The sequence below is a fragment of the Carcharodon carcharias genome, chromosome 32 (genome assembly GCF_017639515.1).
Source record: "Carcharodon carcharias isolate sCarCar2 chromosome 32, sCarCar2.pri, whole genome shotgun sequence".
In the NCBI taxonomy this organism is placed as follows: domain Eukaryota; kingdom Metazoa; phylum Chordata; class Chondrichthyes; order Lamniformes; family Lamnidae; genus Carcharodon; species Carcharodon carcharias.
In genome coordinates this window covers 1,708,624-1,728,657 of record NC_054498.1, presented here as the reverse complement: position 1 = coordinate 1,728,657, position 20,034 = coordinate 1,708,624, and the positions used below count along the sequence as shown (strand labels likewise).

The following is a 20,034-nucleotide window of genomic DNA, read 5'->3' as shown; positions in this document are numbered from 1 at the left end:
ATTAGCTCCTGTGGGTTTACTTGTGTCCTTTTCCCTTCCACTCTTGGTCATTTTTAACCCCAGAGCTGTCCTTCACAATATGGGTTTCCCTGGAGATTCCTTCCTTTAGCTAAAGCTAGGTGAATCCTCCAGTCTGATTTAAATCAGCAAGAATTAGGTCTTTTCAATCCAAGCGCAAGCACCCACCTACATTCCTGCGTGGTGAACCTTGGATACTTTCGGCCTCGGACTGCTCTCTCTCTCTCTCCCAGATCCTGGCAGACTGGTTGTGTCTGAGAGTTTCAGGGATATCTGAGGAACTTTTCCCTCTCAAAGCCCATCTCCCTGCCAACATGAATTACATGAGCCTTATATCCAGGCAGATATGCTGATTAACCATCCTTCAGAGCCCAACTCTCTTTTATCTTGGAACTAAAGGATAGCGTAAAGCATAACTGTTTACAACCTGACATTCTCAACACCTTTCTGGGACTTTGGAGACCAGCAGCCTAACCACTGTAAGCACAGATGCTGCTGCCATTGTCTCCAAATGCACCTTGCACCTTCTTCCCAGCAATCTGGGCCTCTCATTAACCTGAACAGCCACTTTACCCAAACAGAATTCAGGACAGGATACATTATTCCCTTCATTTTACCCTAAATTTAAAGACGCAGTTCCAAAACATCACAATCTCATCAACCTCATATTTGTCTCACAGTTATGAGCATTTTGGACAGACACGTGATTTTTGAACTGTTGGCAGATTACGCCACCACCCCCCACCCATCGCAATCTGGATTTTCCTGTTTTAATTCGTACCTTTACTTTCTTCTGTTCTAGGTACAAATGCATCCGCCCCAGACCAGCTGAGTCTGGCAATGGCCTGGAACAGGGTGGATATTGCCCGCAATCAGATCTTTGTCTTTGGGAATCACTGGCCGGTAAAACTGCGAGGAAATCCTTTTCAGACGTTTCAGATTTGGGAGCTTTTTACAGAGATTTACAGAGATTCACAGAGCTAGCTGATAACAGAGAACGGTGGCATCACATTCACAGAGCTAGCTGATAACAGAGAACGGTGGCATCACATTCACAGAGCTAGCTGATAACAGAGAACGGTGGCATCACATTCACAGAGCTAGCTGATAACAGAGAACGGTGGCATCACATTCACAGAGCTAGCTGATAACAGAGAACGGTGGCATCACATTCACAGAGCTAGCTGATAACAGAGAACGGTGGCATCACATTCACAGAGCTAGCTGATAACAGAGAACGGTGGCATCACATTCACAGAGCTAGCTGATAACAGAGAACGGTGGCATCACATTCACAGAGCTAGCTGATAACAGAGAACGGTGGCATCACATTCGCAGAGCTAGCTGATAACAGAGAACGGTGGCATCACATTCGCAGAGCTAGCTGATAACAGAGAACGGTGCCATCACATTCGCAGAGCTAGCTGATAACAGAGAACGGTGGCATCACATTCACAGAGCTAGCTGATAACAGAGAACGGTGGCATCACATTCACAGAGCTAGCTGATAACAGAGAACGGTGGCATCACATTCACAGAGCTAGCTGATAACAGAGAACGGTGGCATCACATTCACAGAGCTAGCTGATAACAGAGAACGGTGGCATCACATTCACAGAGCTAGCTGATAACAGAGAACGGTGGCATCACATTCACAGAGCTAGCTGATAACAGAGAACGGTGGCATCACATTCACAGAGCTAGCTGATAACAGAGAACGGTGGGCATCACATTCACAGAGCTAGCTGATAACAGAGAACGGTGGCATCACATTCACAGAGCTAGCTGATAACAGAGAACGGTGGCATCACATTCACAGAGCTAGCTGATAACAGAGAACGGTGGCATCACATTCACAGAGCTAGCTGATAACAGAGAACGGTGGCATCACATTCACAGAGCTAGCTGATAACAGAGAACGGTGGCATCACATTCACAGAGCTAGCTGATAACAGAGAACGGTGGCATCACATTCACAGAGCTAGCTGATAACAGAGAACGGTGGCATCACATTCACAGAGCTAGCTGATAACAGAGAACGGTGGCATCACATTCACAGAGCTAGCTGATAACAGAGAACGGTGGCATCACATTCACAGAGCTAGCTGATAACAGAGAACGGTGGCATCACATTCACAGAGCTAGCTGATAACAGAGAACGGTGGCATCACATTCACAGAGCTAGCTGATAACAGAGAACGGTGGCATCACATTCACAGAGCTAGCTGATAACAGAGAACGGTGGCATCACATTCACAGAGCTAGCTGATAACAGAGAACGGTGGCATCACATTCACAGAGCTAGCTGATAACAGAGAACGGTGGCATCACATTCACAGAGCTAGCTGATAACAGAGAACGGTGGCATCACATTCACAGAGCTAGCTGATAACAGAGAACGGTGGCATCACATTCACAGAGCTAGCTGATAACAGAGAACGGTGGCATCACATTCACAGAGCTAGCTGATAACAGAGAACGGTGGCATCACATTCACAGAGCTAGCTGATAACAGAGAACGGTGGCATCACATTCACAGAGCTAGCTGATAACAGAGAACGGTGGCATCACATTCACAGAGCTAGCTGATAACAGAGAACGGTGGCATCACATTCACAGAGCTAGCTGATAACAGAGAACGGTGGCATCACATTCACAGAGCTAGCTGATAACAGAGAACGGTGGCATCACATTCACAGAGCTAGCTGATAACAGAGAACGGTGGCATCACATTCACAGAGCTAGCTGATAACAGAGAACGGTGGCATCACATTCACAGAGCTAGCTGATAACAGAGGAACGGTGGCATCACATTCACAGAGCTAGCTGATAACAGAGACGGTGGCATCACATTCACAGAGCTAGCTGATAACAGAGAACGGTGGCATCACATTCACAGAGCTAGCTGATAACAGAGAACGGTGGCATCACATTCACAGAGCTAGCTGATAACAGAGAACGGTGGCATCACATTCACAGAGCTAGCTGATAACAGAGAACGGTGGCATCACATTCACAGAGCTAGCTGATAACAGAGAACGGTGGCATCACATTCACAGAGCTAGCTGATAACAGAGAACGGTGGCATCACATTCACAGAGCTAGCTGATAACAGAGAACGGTGGCATCACATTCACAGAGCTAGCTGATAACAGAGAACGGTGGCATCACATTCACAGAGCTAGCTGATAACAGAGAACGGTGGCATCACATTCACAGAGCTAGCTGATAACAGAGAACGGTGGCATCACATTCACAGAGCTAGCTGATAACAGAGAACGGTGGCATCACATTCACAGAGCTAGCTGATAACAGAGAACGGTGGCATCACATTCACAGAGCTAGCTGATAACAGAGAACGGTGGCATCACATTCACAGAGCTAGCTGATAACAGAGAACGGTGGCATCACATTCACAGAGCTAGCTGATAACAGAGAACGGTGGCATCACATTCACAGAGCTAGCTGATAACAGAGAACGGTGGCATCACATTCACAGAGCTAGCTGATAACAGAGAACGGTGGCATCACATTCACAGAGCTAGCTGATAACAGAGAACGGTGGCATCACATTCACAGAGCTAGCTGATAACAGAGAACGGTGGCATCACATTCACAGAGCTAGCTGATAACAGAGAACGGTGGCATCACATTCACAGAGCTAGCTGATAACAGAGAACGGTGGCATCACATTCACAGAGCTAGCTGATAACAGAGAACGGTGGCATCACATTCACAGAGCTAGCTGATAACAGAGAACGGTGGCATCACATTCACAGAGCTAGCTGATAACAGAGAACGGTGGCATCACATTCACAGAGCTAGCTGATAACAGAGAACGGTGGCATCACATTCACAGAGCTAGCTGATAACAGAGAACGGTGGCATCACATTCACAGAGCTAGCTGATAACAGAGAACGGTGGCATCACATTCACAGAGCTAGCTGATAACAGAGAACGGTGGCATCACATTCACAGAGCTAGCTGATAACAGAGAACGGTGGCATCACATTCACAGAGCTAGCTGATAACAGAGAACGGTGGCATCACATTCACAGAGCTAGCTGATAACAGAGAACGGTGGCATCACATTCACAGAGCTAGCTGATAACAGAGAACGGTGGGCATCACATTCACAGAGCTAGCTGATAACAGAGAACGGTGGCATCACATTCACAGAGCTAGCTGATAACAGAGAACGGTGCATCACATTCACAGAGCTAGCTGATAACAGAGAACGGTGGCATCACATTCACAGAGCTAGCTGATAACAGAGAACGGTGGCATCACATTCACAGAGCTAGCTGATAACAGAGAACGGTGGCATCACATTCACAGAGCTAGCTGATAACAGAGAACGGTGGCATCACATTCACAGAGCTAGCTGATAACAGAGAACGGTGGCATCACATTCACAGAGCTAGCTGATAACAGAGAACGGTGGCATCACATTCACAGAGCTAGCTGATAACAGAGAACGGTGGCATCACATTCACAGAGCTAGCTGATAACAGAGAACGGTGGCATCACATTCACAGAGCTAGCTGATAACAGAGAACGGTGGCATCACATTCACAGAGCTAGCTGATAACAGAGAACGGTGGCATCACATTCACAGAGCTAGCTGATAACAGAGAACGGTGGCATCACATTCACAGAGCTAGCTGATAACAGAGAACGGTGGCATCACATTCACAGAGCTAGCTGATAACAGAGAACGGTGGCATCACATTCACAGAGCTAGCTGATAACAGAGAACGGTGGCATCACATTCACAGAGCTAGCTGATAACAGAGAACGGTGGCATCACATTCACAGAGCTAGCTGATAACAGAGAACGGTGGCATCACATTCACAGAGCTAGCTGATAACAGAGAACGGTGGCATCACATTCACAGAGCTAGCTGATAACAGAGAACGGTGGCATCACATTCACAGAGCTAGCTGATAACAGAGAACGGTGGCATCACATTCACAGAGCTAGCTGATAACAGAGAACGGTGGCATCACATTCACAGAGCTAGCTGATAACAGAGAACGGTGGCATCACATTCACAGAGCTAGCTGATAACAGAGAACGGTGGCATCACATTCACAGAGCTAGCTGATAACAGAGAACGGTGGCATCACATTCACAGAGCTAGCTGATAACAGAGACGGTGGCATCACATTCACAGAGCTAGCTGATAACAGAGAACGGTGGCATCACATTCACAGAGCTAGCTGATAACAGAGAACGGTGGCATCACATTCACAGAGCTAGCTGATAACAGAGAACGGTGGCATCACATTCACAGAGCTAGCTGATAACAGAGAACGGTGGCATCACATTCACAGAGCTAGCTGATAACAGAGAACGGTGGCATCACATTCACAGAGCTAGCTGATAACAGAGAACGGTGGCATCACATTCACAGAGCTAGCTGATAACAGAGAACGGTGGCATCACATTCACAGAGCTAGCTGATAACAGAGAACGGTGGCATCACATTCACAGAGCTAGCTGATAACAGAGAACGGTGGCATCACATTCACAGAGCTAGCTGATAACAGAGAACGGTGGCATCACATTCACAGAGCTAGCTGATAACAGAGAACGGTGGCATCACATTCACAGAGCTAGCTGATAACAGAGAACGGTGGCATCACATTCACAGAGCTAGCTGATAACAGAGAACGGTGGCATCACATTCACAGAGCTAGCTGATAACAGAGAACGGTGGCATCACATTCACAGAGCTAGCTGATAACAGAGAACGGTGGCATCACATTCACAGAGCTAGCTGATAACAGAGAACGGTGGCATCACATTCACAGAGCTAGCTGATAACAGAGAACGGTGGCATCACATTCACAGAGCTAGCTGATAACAGAGAACGGTGGCATCACATTCACAGAGCTAGCTGATAACAGAGAACGGTGGCATCACATTCACAGAGCTAGCTGATAACAGAGAACGGTGGCATCACATTCACAGAGCTAGCTGATAACAGAGAACGGTGGCATCACATTCACAGAGCTAGCTGATAACAGAGAACGGTGGCATCACATTCACAGAGCTAGCTGATAACAGAGAACGGTGGCATCACATTCACAGAGCTAGCTGATAACAGAGAACGGTGGCATCACATTCACAGAGCTAGCTGATAACAGAGAACGGTGGCATCACATTCACAGAGCTAGCTGATAACAGAGAACGGTGGCATCACATTCACAGAGCTAGCTGATAACAGAGAACGGTGGCATCACATTCACAGAGCTAGCTGATAACAGAGAACGGTGGCATCACATTCACAGAGCTAGCTGATAACAGAGAACGGTGGCATCACATTCACAGAGCTAGCTGATAACAGAGAACGGTGGCATCACATTCACAGAGCTAGCTGATAACAGAGAACGGTGGCATCACATTCACAGAGCTAGCTGATAACAGAGAACGGTGGCATCACATTCACAGAGCTAGCTGATAACAGAGAACGGTGGCATCACATTCACAGAGCTAGCTGATAACAGAGAACGGTGGCATCACATTCACAGAGCTAGCTGATAACAGAGAACGGTGGCATCACATTCACAGAGCTAGCTGATAACAGAGAACGGTGGCATCACATTCACAGAGCTAGCTGATAACAGAGAACGGTGGCATCACATTCACAGAGCTAGCTGATAACAGAGAACGGTGGCATCACATTCACAGAGCTAGCTGATAACAGAGAACGGTGGCATCACATTCACAGAGCTAGCTGATAACAGAGAACGGTGGCATCACATTCACAGAGCTAGCTGATAACAGAGAACGGTGGCATCACATTCACAGAGCTAGCTGATAACAGAGAACGGTGGCAATCACATTCACAGAGCTAGCTGATAACAGAGAACGGTGGCATCACATTCACAGAGCTAGCTGATAACAGAGAACGGTGGCATCACATTCACAGAGCTAGCTGATAACAGAGAACGGTGGCATCACATTCACAGAGCTAGCTGATAACAGAGAACGGTGGCATCACATTCACAGAGCTAGCTGATAACAGAGAACGGTGGCATCACATTCACAGAGCTAGCTGATAACAGAGAACGGTGGCATCACATTCACAGAGCTAGCTGATAACAGAGAACGGTGGCATCACATTCACAGAGCTAGCTGATAACAGAGAACGGTGGCATCACATTCACAGAGCTAGCTGATAACAGAGAACGGTGGCATCACATTCACAGAGCTAGCTGATAACAGAGAACGGTGGCATCACATTCACAGAGCTAGCTGATAACAGAGAACGGTGGCATCACATTCACAGAGCTAGCTGATAACAGAGAACGGTGGCATCACATTCACAGAGCTAGCTGATAACAGAGAACGGTGGCATCACATTCACAGAGCTAGCTGATAACAGAGAACGGTGGCATCACATTCACAGAGCTAGCTGATAACAGAGAACGGTGGCATCACATTCACAGAGCTAGCTGATAACAGAGAACGGTGGCATCACATTCACAGAGCTAGCTGATAACAGAGAACGGTGGCATCACATTCACAGAGCTAGCTGATAACAGAGAACGGTGGCATCACATTCACAGAGCTAGCTGATAACAGAGAACGGTGGCATCACATTCACAGAGCTAGCTGATAACAGAGAACGGTGGCATCACATTCACAGAGCTAGCTGATAACAGAGAACGGTGGCATCACATTCACAGAGCTAGCTGATAACAGAGAACGGTGGCATCACATTCACAGAGCTAGCTGATAACAGAGAACGGTGGCATCACATTCACAGAGCTAGCTGATAACAGAGAACGGTGGCATCACATTCACAGAGCTAGCTGATAACAGAGAACGGTGCATCACATTCACAGAGCTAGCTGATAACAGAGAACGGTGGCATCACATTCACAGAGCTAGCTGATAACAGAGAACGGTGGCATCACATTCACAGAGCTAGCTGATAACAGAGAACGGTGGCATCACATTCACAGAGCTAGCTGATAACAGAGAACGGTGGCATCACATTCACAGAGCTAGCTGATAACAGAGAACGGTGGCATCACATTCACAGAGCTAGCTGATAACAGAGAACGGTGGCATCACATTCACAGAGCTAGCTGATAACAGAGAACGGTGGCATCACATTCACAGAGCTAGCTGATAACAGAGAACGGTGGCATCACATTCACAGAGCTAGCTGATAACAGAGAACGGTGGCATCACATTCACAGAGCTAGCTGATAACAGAGAACGGTGGCATCACATTCACAGAGCTAGCTGATAACAGAGAACGGTGGCATCACATTCACAGAGCTAGCTGATAACAGAGAACGGTGGCATCACATTCACAGAGCTAGCTGATAACAGAGAACGGTGGCATCACATTCACAGAGCTAGCTGATAACAGAGAACGGTGGCATCACATTCACAGAGCTAGCTGATAACAGAGAACGGTGGCATCACATTCACAGAGCTAGCTGATAACAGAGAACGGTGGCATCACATTCACAGAGCTAGCTGATAACAGAGAACGGTGGCATCACATTCACAGAGCTAGCTGATAACAGAGAACGGTGGCATCACATTCACAGAGCTAGCTGATAACAGAGAACGGTGGCATCACATTCACAGAGCTAGCTGATAACAGAGAACGGTGGCATCACATTCACAGAGCTAGCTGATAACAGAGAACGGTGGCATCACATTCACAGAGCTAGCTGATAACAGAGAACGGTGGCATCACATTCACAGAGCTAGCTGATAACAGAGAACGGTGGCATCACATTCACAGAGCTAGCTGATAACAGAGAACGGTGGCATCACATTCACAGAGCTAGCTGATAACAGAGAACGGTGGCATCACATTCACAGAGCTAGCTGATAACAGAGAACGGTGGCATCACATTCACAGAGCTAGCTGATAACAGAGAACGGTGGCATCACATTCACAGAGAGCTAGCTGATAACAGAGAACGGTGGCATCACATTCACAGAGCTAGCTGATAACAGAGAACGGTGGCATCACATTCACAGAGCTAGCTGATAACAGAGAACGGTGGCATCACATTCACAGAGCTAGCTGATAACAGAGAACGGTGGCATCACATTCACAGAGCTAGCTGATAACAGAGAACGGTGGCATCACATTCACAGAGCTAGCTGATAACAGAGAACGGTGGCATCACATTCACAGAGCTAGCTGATAACAGAGAACGGTGGCATCACATTCACAGAGCTAGCTGATAACAGAGAACGGTGGCATCACATTCACAGAGCTAGCTGATAACAGAGAACGGTGGCATCACATTCACAGAGCTAGCTGATAACAGAGAACGGTGGCATCACATTCACAGAGCTAGCTGATAACAGAGAACGGTGGCATCACATTCACAGAGCTAGCTGATAACAGAGAACGGTGGCATCACATTCACAGAGCTAGCTGATAACAGAGAACGGTGGCATCACATTCACAGAGCTAGCTGATAACAGAGAACGGTGGCATCACATTCACAGAGCTAGCTGATAACAGAGAACGGTGGCATCACATTCACAGAGCTAGCTGATAACAGAGAACGGTGGCATCACATTCACAGAGCTAGCTGATAACAGAGAACGGTGGCATCACATTCACAGAGCTAGCTGATAACAGAGAACGGTGGCATCACATTCACAGAGCTAGCTGATAACAGAGAACGGTGGCATCACATTCACAGAGCTAGCTGATAACAGAGAACGGTGGCATCACATTCACAGAGCTAGCTGATAACAGAGAACGGTGGCATCACATTCACAGAGCTAGCTGATAACAGAGAACGGTGGCATCACATTCACAGAGCTAGCTGATAACAGAGAACGGTGGCATCACATTCACAGAGCTAGCTGATAACAGAGAACGGTGGCATCACATTCACAGAGCTAGCTGATAACAGAGAACGGTGGCATCACATTCACAGAGCTAGCTGATAACAGAGAACGGTGGCATCACATTCACAGAGCTAGCTGATAACAGAGAACGGTGGCATCACATTCACAGAGCTAGCTGATAACAGAGAACGGTGGCATCACATTCACAGAGCTAGCTGATAACAGAGAACGGTGGCATCACATTCACAGAGCTAGCTGATAACAGAGAACGGTGGCATCACATTCACAGAGCTAGCTGATAACAGAGAACGGTGGCATCACATTCACAGAGCTAGCTGATAACAGAGAACGGTGGCATCACATTCACAGAGCTAGCTGATAACAGAGAACGGTGGCATCACATTCACAGAGCTAGCTGATAACAGAGAACGGTGGCATCACATTCACAGAGCTAGCTGATAACAGAGAACGGTGGCATCACATTCACAGAGCTAGCTGATAACAGAGAACGGTGGCATCACATTCACAGAGCTAGCTGATAACAGAGAACGGTGGCATCACATTCACAGAGCTAGCTGATAACAGAGAACGGTGGCATCACATTCACAGAGCTAGCTGATAACAGAGAACGGTGGCATCACATTCACAGAGCTAGCTGATAACAGAGAACGGTGGCATCACATTCACAGAGCTAGCTGATAACAGAGAACGGTGGCATCACATTCACAGAGCTAGCTGATAACAGAGAACGGTGGCATCACATTCACAGAGCTAGCTGATAACAGAGAACGGTGGCATCACATTCACAGAGCTAGCTGATAACAGAGAACGGTGGCATCACATTCACAGAGCTAGCTGATAACAGAGAACGGTGGCATCACATTCACAGAGCTAGCTGATAACAGAGAACGGTGGCATCACATTCACAGAGCTAGCTGATAACAGAGAACGGTGGCATCACATTCACAGAGCTAGCTGATAACAGAGAACGGTGGCATCACATTCACAGAGCTAGCTGATAACAGAGAACGGTGGCATCACATTCACAGAGCTAGCTGATAACAGAGAACGGTGGCATCACATTCACAGAGCTAGCTGATAACAGAGAACGGTGGCATCACATTCACAGAGCTAGCTGATAACAGAGAACGGTGGCATCACATTCACAGAGCTAGCTGATAACAGAGAACGGTGGCATCACATTCACAGAGCTAGCTGAGAACAGAGAACGGTGGCATCACATTCACAGAGCTAGCTGAGAACAGAGAACGGTGGCATCACATTTACAGAGCTAGCTGATAACAGAGAACGGTGGCATCACATTCACAGAGCTAGCTGATAACAGAGAACGGTGGCATCACATTCACAGAGCTAGCTGATAACAGAGAACGGTGGCATCACATTCACAGAGCTAGCTGATAACAGAGAACGGTGGCATCACATTCACAGAGCTAGCTGATAACAGGATACAAAAATGGAATATGAGGAATTTGGCCACAGCCTTGCTATCATCCAGGCTGTATCCCAGGATGGGCTGAGATTCCCCATGGCGGGGTGAGGTGGGAGGGGCGGTGGTAGGGCTGTGATTTCCTACAGAAGGTTTGGGGGCGGGGAAGTAAAATACAGAAATTGAAAAGCTCGCATTTATATAGCTGCCAGGATATCCCTAAATGCTTTACAGCCTATGAATTATTTTTGAAGTGTAGTCCCTGTTGCAATGCGGGAATTGTGCCAGCCAGTTTGCACACAGCAAACCCCCAGCAGTGTGATTATGACTGGATAATCTGTTTTAGTGATGTTGGTTGAGGAATAAATATTGGCCAGAATATAAGGGAGAACTCCCTTGCTGTCCTTCAAAATAGTGCCAGAGAATCTTTTAATTCTAACTGAGAGGGCAAACAGAGCTTTAGTTCAATGTCTCATCTGAAAAACACATCTCCAACAATGTGGCACTCCCACAATACTGCACTCAGTTATGTTTTCAAATTTCTGGAACAGAACTTGACCATACAGCTTTCTGATTGAGCAATCAGAGTGTTTTTTTTTTTAAATATACTTTATTCAAAAAATATCTGGAAGAACATTACAAAACATTTCTAAATCACCGTCACAAAAAGTACAATCAGATTCAACTTTTACACATGGATCATGAGATGCTTCAATACAATCAATGAATATTACAGTTATTTCAATATGATCATTACAGACAGCCAGACATGCAATGATATTGGAGTTTTCGACATCCATCATGTTGCTCTCTGAGGTGCTTCAATATGATTATAATATAATTAGTATTCAGTGCATATATTTATTGTGAGTTGTACAGCTCAAGAGGTCTATACAATTCCCAGCCCCTCGGTGCACTATGGCAGAAAGGTGACCTTTCCCCCATTGTGCCTTTGCGGCGGCTGCCCCAAGCTTTAGTGCATCCCTCAGCACGTAGTCCTGGACCTTGGAATGTGCCAGTCTGCAACTCTCAGTTGGGGACAACTCTTTGCACTGGAAGACCAACAAGTTTTGGGCAGACCAAAGAGCATCTTTCACCGAGTTGATGATCCTCCAGCTGGAGTTGATGTTTGTCTCGGTGTGTCCCTTTGGAGAACAGCCCGTAGGGCAGAGTCTGCTTGGGATGAACCTTGACAAAAACCACTGCATCTCTCTCCAGACCCTCTTTGCAAAGGCATATTCCACAAGGAGGTGAACGACACTGACTGCGCAATGAGAGTGTTACTCACAGGCACAGCTGACACCTTATAGAATTAGAAAGGGTGAACGAATGATGAGTTTAAATGAAGTGCTTTGTCAGTAACTTTGGTATTTAAATTGCCTCTGCTAGCCCCTTAAGTGTCAACATCCTTGTCTGCTTCTGTATTTCAGCCAATGGGCAGCAGCTCTGGACCTGCTACTCAGGAACCAAAAAGATCTGTAAAACAGCGAGCGACGAAAGTAAAGGGAAAAGGGAAAAAGAGAGGGAAAGATGAGGTGAAAGAGGAAACTGACCCACGGAAACTGGAACTGCTGAACTGGGTGAGAACCACGGTGTCATAACTTTACTGCCTCATTGCTGACTGTGTGATGGTGTTACCTTTGTGTTAACTGGTTTGTGCTGGTGCTGCAGGTGAACTCATTGGAACAAGCCATGATAGATGCATTGGTTCTGGACCGGGTGGACTTTGTGAAGCTGTTGATTGAGAATGGAGTAAATATTCATAACTTCTTAACCATCCCTCGGTTAGAGGAGCTTTACAACACGGTGAGTCTCCATCCCTCACATAGATTGTGATTCATAGGGTAAGATTTTAACCAACAGGCTGGAGCCAGAGTGCTGGAATAACACTTCCTCTGATAGATAAGGTGAGTTTCATGATAAGCCATGCTGTCCCTATTTCCCTCTCTCTCTCTCTTTCTCTCCTGAGCTCCCAGCCTTGCCTGAAGACTGGAAGTTGTGGTTCCACTTGCCCACTGACAGTGAGAAAGGCACAGAGCAGCTGAGAGAGGCAGAAAACAACATTGCCTAAACAGAAGGAGGAACATCAATTCACTCATAATGGTGACTAATCAGAGGCAGAAGTTTGGCCATTCTGGTGGCCTTTTGAGTTATTGAAATATAAAATTATTTGGACCAAAAGGTTTTTAATTTGCAGGAAATGACCCCTGTGGTCAAAGGAGGGGGTTATTGCCCAACCCAGTGTGTGATACATCAGGAAAGCCCCTGCTTTCATCCCCAGTCAATCTCAGGCATCTCTACATTAAGCTTGGGGCCCTTTGGGTTAGGGAAAGGAAATCAGACCGGGTGCCCAATCCTGATCACTGTCCAGTGGCACCTGCAGCAAAGGTGTTTCTGCATGACTCTGTGTGCTTAGGTGTGTGTGTTTTTGCATGTTTTGTTTGTGTTTCTGTATGTTTTGGGGTGTGTGTGTGTGTGTGTGTGTGTGTGTAGGAATGTGTAGGCGTGTGTGTGCATCGGTGTGTCGGGGGTGTGTGTGTGTGTGTGTGTGCGTCAGGGGGTGTGTCTGTGTGCGTTGGGGTGTGTGTGTGTATGTCGGGGGATGTGTGTGTCGGGGGTGTGTGTGTGTGTGCGTCAGGGAGTGTGTCTGTGTGCGTCGGGGTGTGTGTGTCTGTGTGCGTCGGGGTGTGTGTGTCTGTGTGCGTCGGGGGTGTGTGTGTCTGTGTGCGTCAGGGGGTGTGTCTGTGTGCATTGGGGGTGTGTCTGTGTGCGTCGGGGTGTGTGTGTGTCGGGATGTGTGTGTGTACGTCGGGGGATGTGTGTGTCGGGTGTGTGTGTGTGTGTCGGGGGGGTGTGTGTGTGTGTATGTGTGTCGGGTGTGTGTGTGTGTCGGGGGGGTGTGTGTGTGTGTGTCGGGGGTGTGTATGTGTGTGTGTATGTCGGGGGGTTGTGTGTGTGTGTCGGGGGGGTGTGTGTGTGTCGGTAGGTATGTGTGTGTGTGTGTGTGTGTGTGTGTGTGTGTCAGGGGTGTCGGGGGTGTGTGTGTGTGTGTGTATATGTGTTGAGGGTGTGTGTATGTGTCGGGGGTGTGTGTGTGTGTGTATGTATGTGTCGGGTGTGTGTGTGTGTCTGTGTGTCGGGGGTGTCGGGGGTGTGTGTGTGTCGGGGGTGTGTGTGTGTGTATGTGTTGGGGGTGTGTGTATGTGTCGGGGGTGTGTGTGTGTGTATGTGTCGGGTGTGTGTGTGTGTGTATGTGTCGGGTGTGTGTGTGTGTGTGTGTCGGGGTGTGTGTGTGTGTGTTGGGGTGTGTGTGTGTGTGTTTGTATGTAGGGGGGGTGTGTGTGTGTGTGTGTATGTGTGTGTGTCGGGGTGTGTGTGTGTGTGTGTCGGGGTGTGTGTGTGTGTTTGTACGTAGGGGGTGTGTGTGTATGTCAGGGGGTGTGTATGTAGGGGGTGTGTGTGTGTATGTAGGGGGTGTGTGTGTGTGTCAGGGGTGTGTGTGTGTGTGTCAGGGGGTGTGTGTAGGGGGGGTGCTGTGTGTGTGTGCGTGTTGGGGGCTGTGTGTGAGTTTTCCTCTTCATTGGCCATGGGAACAGAGTGTTAAATTTGGTGCTGTACTCTCTGGGCTGACCCAGGGCATTGGCTGTTAGGAGTTAAGGCAGGGAAATCTGGTGCAAAGATGTGGGTGCATCTGAAACATGAGTGAGTAATGACTTTGGTTTTGTTCCAGAGACTGGGCCCCCCCAACACTCTGCATTACCTGGTCAGGGACGTCAAAAAGGTAAGAGCAGCTGTATTTAATGCTGGTGCCCACTGATTGCGCTGCAGGTTTCCCTCAATCTTAACAGACATGAAAATCAGCAATCAGGAAAGGGGTCAGAGAATACAACAGGGTCAGGGGTCCAGGTAAGGAGACAATTAGGAGATGAATTAAGTTCTTGGTTTTCAGCAAGGATGTTTAAACAATGCAGAATCGAGAAGTTTAGATGTATATCTGGTGAGATAATGAACTGAGGGAGAAGCTGTACTGGGGTATGGGGAAGAGATCAGTGTGGGACTGGGAAATAGGTGTCAATGTGTGGGCAAAGGAAGGGTCAGTGTGTAGACAGGGGGTGCTGTATGGGAGGGGGTTAGTGAGTGGCTTGGGGAGGGAGAGTTCATTGTGGGCGAGGGTATATTCCGTGGGGGAGTCAGAGTGTGGGCAGTGGAATGGGTGTCATTGTTGGGTAGGGGAGGATTGGTCAGTGCAGGGGAGATGTCAGTGTCAGGGAGGTGTTAGGATGAATGAGTAGACAATGTGGGGGAGGAGTCAGCTCAGCTGTTACTGTCAGGAGAATAAAGGGGGAAATTGTGTGGAAAAGGGATTCATTTTAATGGGTCAGTTCCCAGCATACATTGCACTTAATTCTGTTTTGTGACTAGTGGAGAGTGCTGAGGGTAAAGGTGAACTGCCTGGTTACTAGGGTTGCCAACTGTGATTAAATGTATTCCTAAAAGTTTCATCACATGACATGTCCCCTTGTTCCAGCCATTAATCGGCCAACACATCTACCCTTGTGATGTACTTCCTTCCTATGCCAATTGGAAAGCAAAAAGACCCATTACCCAATTGAATGGTGCTTTACTGTCAGCCTAACATTTCAACCTTCCCATTTTCAATATTTTTACATCTGGTTCAAAGAAACTGACAAAAAAAAGTCTTCTTTAATGTCCCAATGATTTTTCTGCAGGGCTGCACATAGCTCTGTCCTGGAGATTCCTAGAGAATTCAGGTTAATCCTGGAGGGTTGGAAACCCTTCTGGTGACACCCTGGTACCTGGGTTTGAACTTGTGCACTGGTAGCTCTTTAACAAGACTGTAGGGATTAGTTACACTTGTCAGATTGTTAACACAACTCCAGCTGACTCACATTCTTACTGCGTTGAGTTCAAATTTGACTGCTTTCCTGTAAGAAAGGAAAACACTTCAAACATGCAAAATGCTTCATTGGTGGGCTGGATATTTTTCTAATTCTGATTAAATCTATGTAAGAAACGCATAAAAAGCATCAACTGCAGACAACATTTCCATTGATGTCTGTGCATTTTGGACCCCTGCTAACAGCTGGATAATACAGTAAAATCTTTATTATCTGGTATGTGCCGGGAATGGGTGGTGCTGGTTAATCAAAAATGTCAGTTAATGAAAAGTGCCATTTACCAACGGAATACAGTGCAATACTTGTAGCATGAACTAATATGCAAGTACTGAGGAAATGAAGTACAGTATTCAATTTACTTCTAATCCTCAACGGTGCATTAAAACATAAAGTGTGAAATAATACAATGTACAGGTGTGGGTTCCCGATAGCTTTGTAGTTGCTTCCAGTAGGTCAAGTGACAATTCGTATTAGGGGAACATCAGAATTCAGGTTAGCAGAGAATTCCAGTTGGAAGAGTGCTGGGGAACAGTAAGCTAAGTGACATTGTCAAACTAGAAATGGTTAAGTATGTAAAACATTTGTGGTCATGAAGGGTTAACGACTTGATATCCATTCAACTGTCAAAAGGAGAGTTCTGCCGGGGGAGTGGGAGCAACATTCACTGGCTTGTGGTGATTCCAGCCTCTGTTTAGGGAGTGAAAAATGAACTGAGACTCCTCTCTTTGGGTCTATAACACCAAGGTGCCTTGTTGGTTTGGGGTTGTGTTTTGGGGTAACACATGTTGACCCATTTCTGTTCTCTCTGTTACAGGGGAACCTGCCTCCTGATTACCACATCAGTTTGATTGACATTGGGTTGGTCATAGAGTACCTGATGGGAGGAGCCTATCGCTGTGCTTACACAAGAAAAACATTCCGCACACTCTACAATAATTTATTTGGGCCGAAGCGGGTAAACATAAGCCTGTCCTTTAGTAAAATCAATTACTTAATACAGAATTGGAATGGAAACTGTTCAAAGCTTTTTCTCTTGTAATCTCTTGTGCTTCACCAAAGGTCAGTGGTCACTCTTTGGCCAGGATAAGAGCAAGTGATCCAAAGTACATGATCTTGGTGACCTGCTCTCTCTCCACTCCTCTACTCCCCAACATGGACTTGCTGGAGCGCACCCTGTGTTAACTGTCCACATTGGGTCCAGTGTCCAGCCAGACTCTGACTATGGTGGATAAGGAGATGGTAACTGGAATCCATTCTCAGGCTGTGTTCACTTAGCCAATTTCATTAGTTAGGAAGAGAGTTTTCATTCATTCAAGGGGTGTGAGTGTCACTGGTAAAGCCAGCATTTATTGTTCCTCCATAATTTCCCAGAGAAGGTGGTGAGTGATGGTGCACCACCTTCTGAAAGTTTGATTCAACTAGGTAACAGGTCATTCAGAGGGCAATTCAACCATGCAGGTGTGGACTGATGTTATGTATAGACCCCAGACTAGGTAAGGAGGCTAGGTTTCTTCCCTAAAGGACATTAGTGAACCAATTGGATTTTTATTACAATCCAAAACTTCACTGTCACTTTTACTAAGACCAGCTTTTTATTCCCAGATTTTTCATATAGAATTCAAATTCCAAAACTCTGCAGTGGGAATTGAACTCGCTGGGCAGAATTTAAGGTGTTTGGGCTATTGGTCAGTGGCTGGAAAGCTGGCGAAAGCTTCACATCATCTACTTATGGGGTGGCCTGTTGCTATTAAGTGCTAATCAGGCACCTAAATGGCCAGCTTTTCCCAGGATCAAGGACCCTGGGGAGGTGGATCGGAAGAAAGGACAGGGGTGGCTTTCGGTGGCCCCCCACCTTCCTGATGGCAGATTCCTGGATCAGGCACTGTGCCTGACAACGAGGGACCCGCCCCATGCTTCCGTGCCCCCCCACCCCAGGAGCCCACAAGCAAACACGACAGGGTTGAATACCAGAGGTGGCACGATGAGGCCCTTAAGCAGACTTAATCAGGGCAGAGGTGGGACAGTCGCTACCCTCCTGCTGATTAAATGCTGCCCTCGACTTCAAACTCGCCTAGGGGGAGGGCATTAACTTGCACCCACTATCTCTGTATTGTTAATCCAGTGACAATCCCTACACTCTCGTACCTCTCTATAGGCCTCAGTGCCCTATACCTGATCACTGTTCAGTGACTCTTCACCCCTTCCTGAGACCCATTTACTGGTGATCTCATTGAATATGAAATGAGTGCTGACTTCATTCCACAGTCACTGCACAGTCTAACTTGGCCTATGAAGCACTTAGGGTCTTTCCTGTTGGCAGTGAAAAGAGCCGATATTAGTCATTCCTCTCACTAACTGATCTTTGCTCTTCTTTTCTCCATCTTTAATCTGTTTCATTCTGTCTTCCTGCAGCCAAAAGCTCTTAAACTTCTGGGAATGGAGGTGAGCAATGATTGAAATATTCTTGTTGAAATGGTTTGATTAGATTTGATATTTTATTCCTTTTGATACTTGGTGTGTTCCATTTCTCCCTTTTATACCTTCTCTTCCCCCAGAACTGTATCTTACTCCAGCCTATTCCACCAACTCCTGGGGCTTGTCTTTTTATTCCTGTAGTCTGACCCCTTCACATTGAGAATGAGCCTTTGCATCATTCGCCTTATCTACACAAGACTGACTCTTAAACAAAGGTGATATTTTCACAAGGTTTCCCATGACTGAATGGAATCCTCTGATTCCTCTTAAATGGAAGGTAATCAGTTTAATGACATGGGTCCTCGCAGACTCATCGTGTCAGCCTGTTCCTGTTCCTTCCTATCTTGACTCCATTCTCTCTTCCCTTGCCCAGTATCTTCCCACCTACATTCACAATTCCTCTGATGCCCCACATCATATCAACAATTTCCAGTTTCCTGGCTCTAACCACCTCCTCTTCACTATGGATGTCCAGTTCCTCTACTCCTCCATCCCCCATCAGGACAGTCTGAGGGCTCGCTGTTTCTTCCTTGAATAGAGCCCCAAACAATTCCATCCACCACCACTCTCCTCCACCTGGCTGAACAACTTCTCTCACTGAACAATTTCTCCTTTAACTTGTTTCACTTCCTCCAAATAAAAAGTGTGGCTATGGGTACCTGCATGGGCCCCAGTTATGCCTGCCTTTTTGTGGGGTATGTGGAACATTCCTTGTTCTAGTCATACTCGGGCCCCCTCCCGCAACTCTTTTTCTGGTACATTGATGACTGTATCGGTGCTGCTTCATGCTCTCATCTGGATCTGGAAACTTTATCGATTTCGCTCCCAATTTCCACCCCTCTCTCACCTTCACAAGGTCCATCTCCGACACTTCACTTCCCTTACTTGACCTCTCTGTCTCCATATCTAGTGATAGACTGTCCACCAATATTCATTACAAGCCCACTGACTCCCACAACTACCTCGACTACAGCTCTTCACACCCTGCTTCCTGTAAGGACTCCATCCCATTTTCTCAGTTTCTTCTCTTCCATCGCATCTATTTCAATGATGCTACCTGCCAAAATGTCACTTCTGACATGTCTTCCTTTATCCTTAACCAAGAATTCCCTCCCACTGTGGTTGACAGGGCCCTCAACTGTGCCCAACCCATCTCCTGCGCCTCTGCCCTCCATGTTAGGGAAGGAAACATTTAAAGAGGTTCAATTGCTAATTATTAGGTTGTTTAAGTACCCATTTGGTTGTATAAAAGGGATAACAGCTGAGACTAGTGCTGTCTGAGGAGAGTTTTATGATAAGCAATAAAATTCTGTCTGAAGGAGTT

General features: G+C 46.9%; 1 protein-coding gene across 1 annotated transcript in view; it reads left to right on the top strand.

The window, feature by feature from the left end:
* LOC121271949 (transient receptor potential cation channel subfamily M member 1-like) overlaps nt 1-20,034 on the top strand; it is a 71,970-nt gene that overhangs the window by 18,889 nt on the left and 33,047 nt on the right. The window contains exons 10-15 of the mRNA XM_041178205.1: nt 821-921; nt 12,747-12,896; nt 12,988-13,122; nt 15,047-15,097; nt 17,050-17,190; nt 18,648-18,677. Coding sequence (XP_041034139.1) covers nt 821-921; nt 12,747-12,896; nt 12,988-13,122; nt 15,047-15,097; nt 17,050-17,190; nt 18,648-18,677 — 608 coding nt within the window. The remainder of the gene's footprint in view (nt 1-820; nt 922-12,746; nt 12,897-12,987; nt 13,123-15,046; nt 15,098-17,049; nt 17,191-18,647; nt 18,678-20,034) is intronic.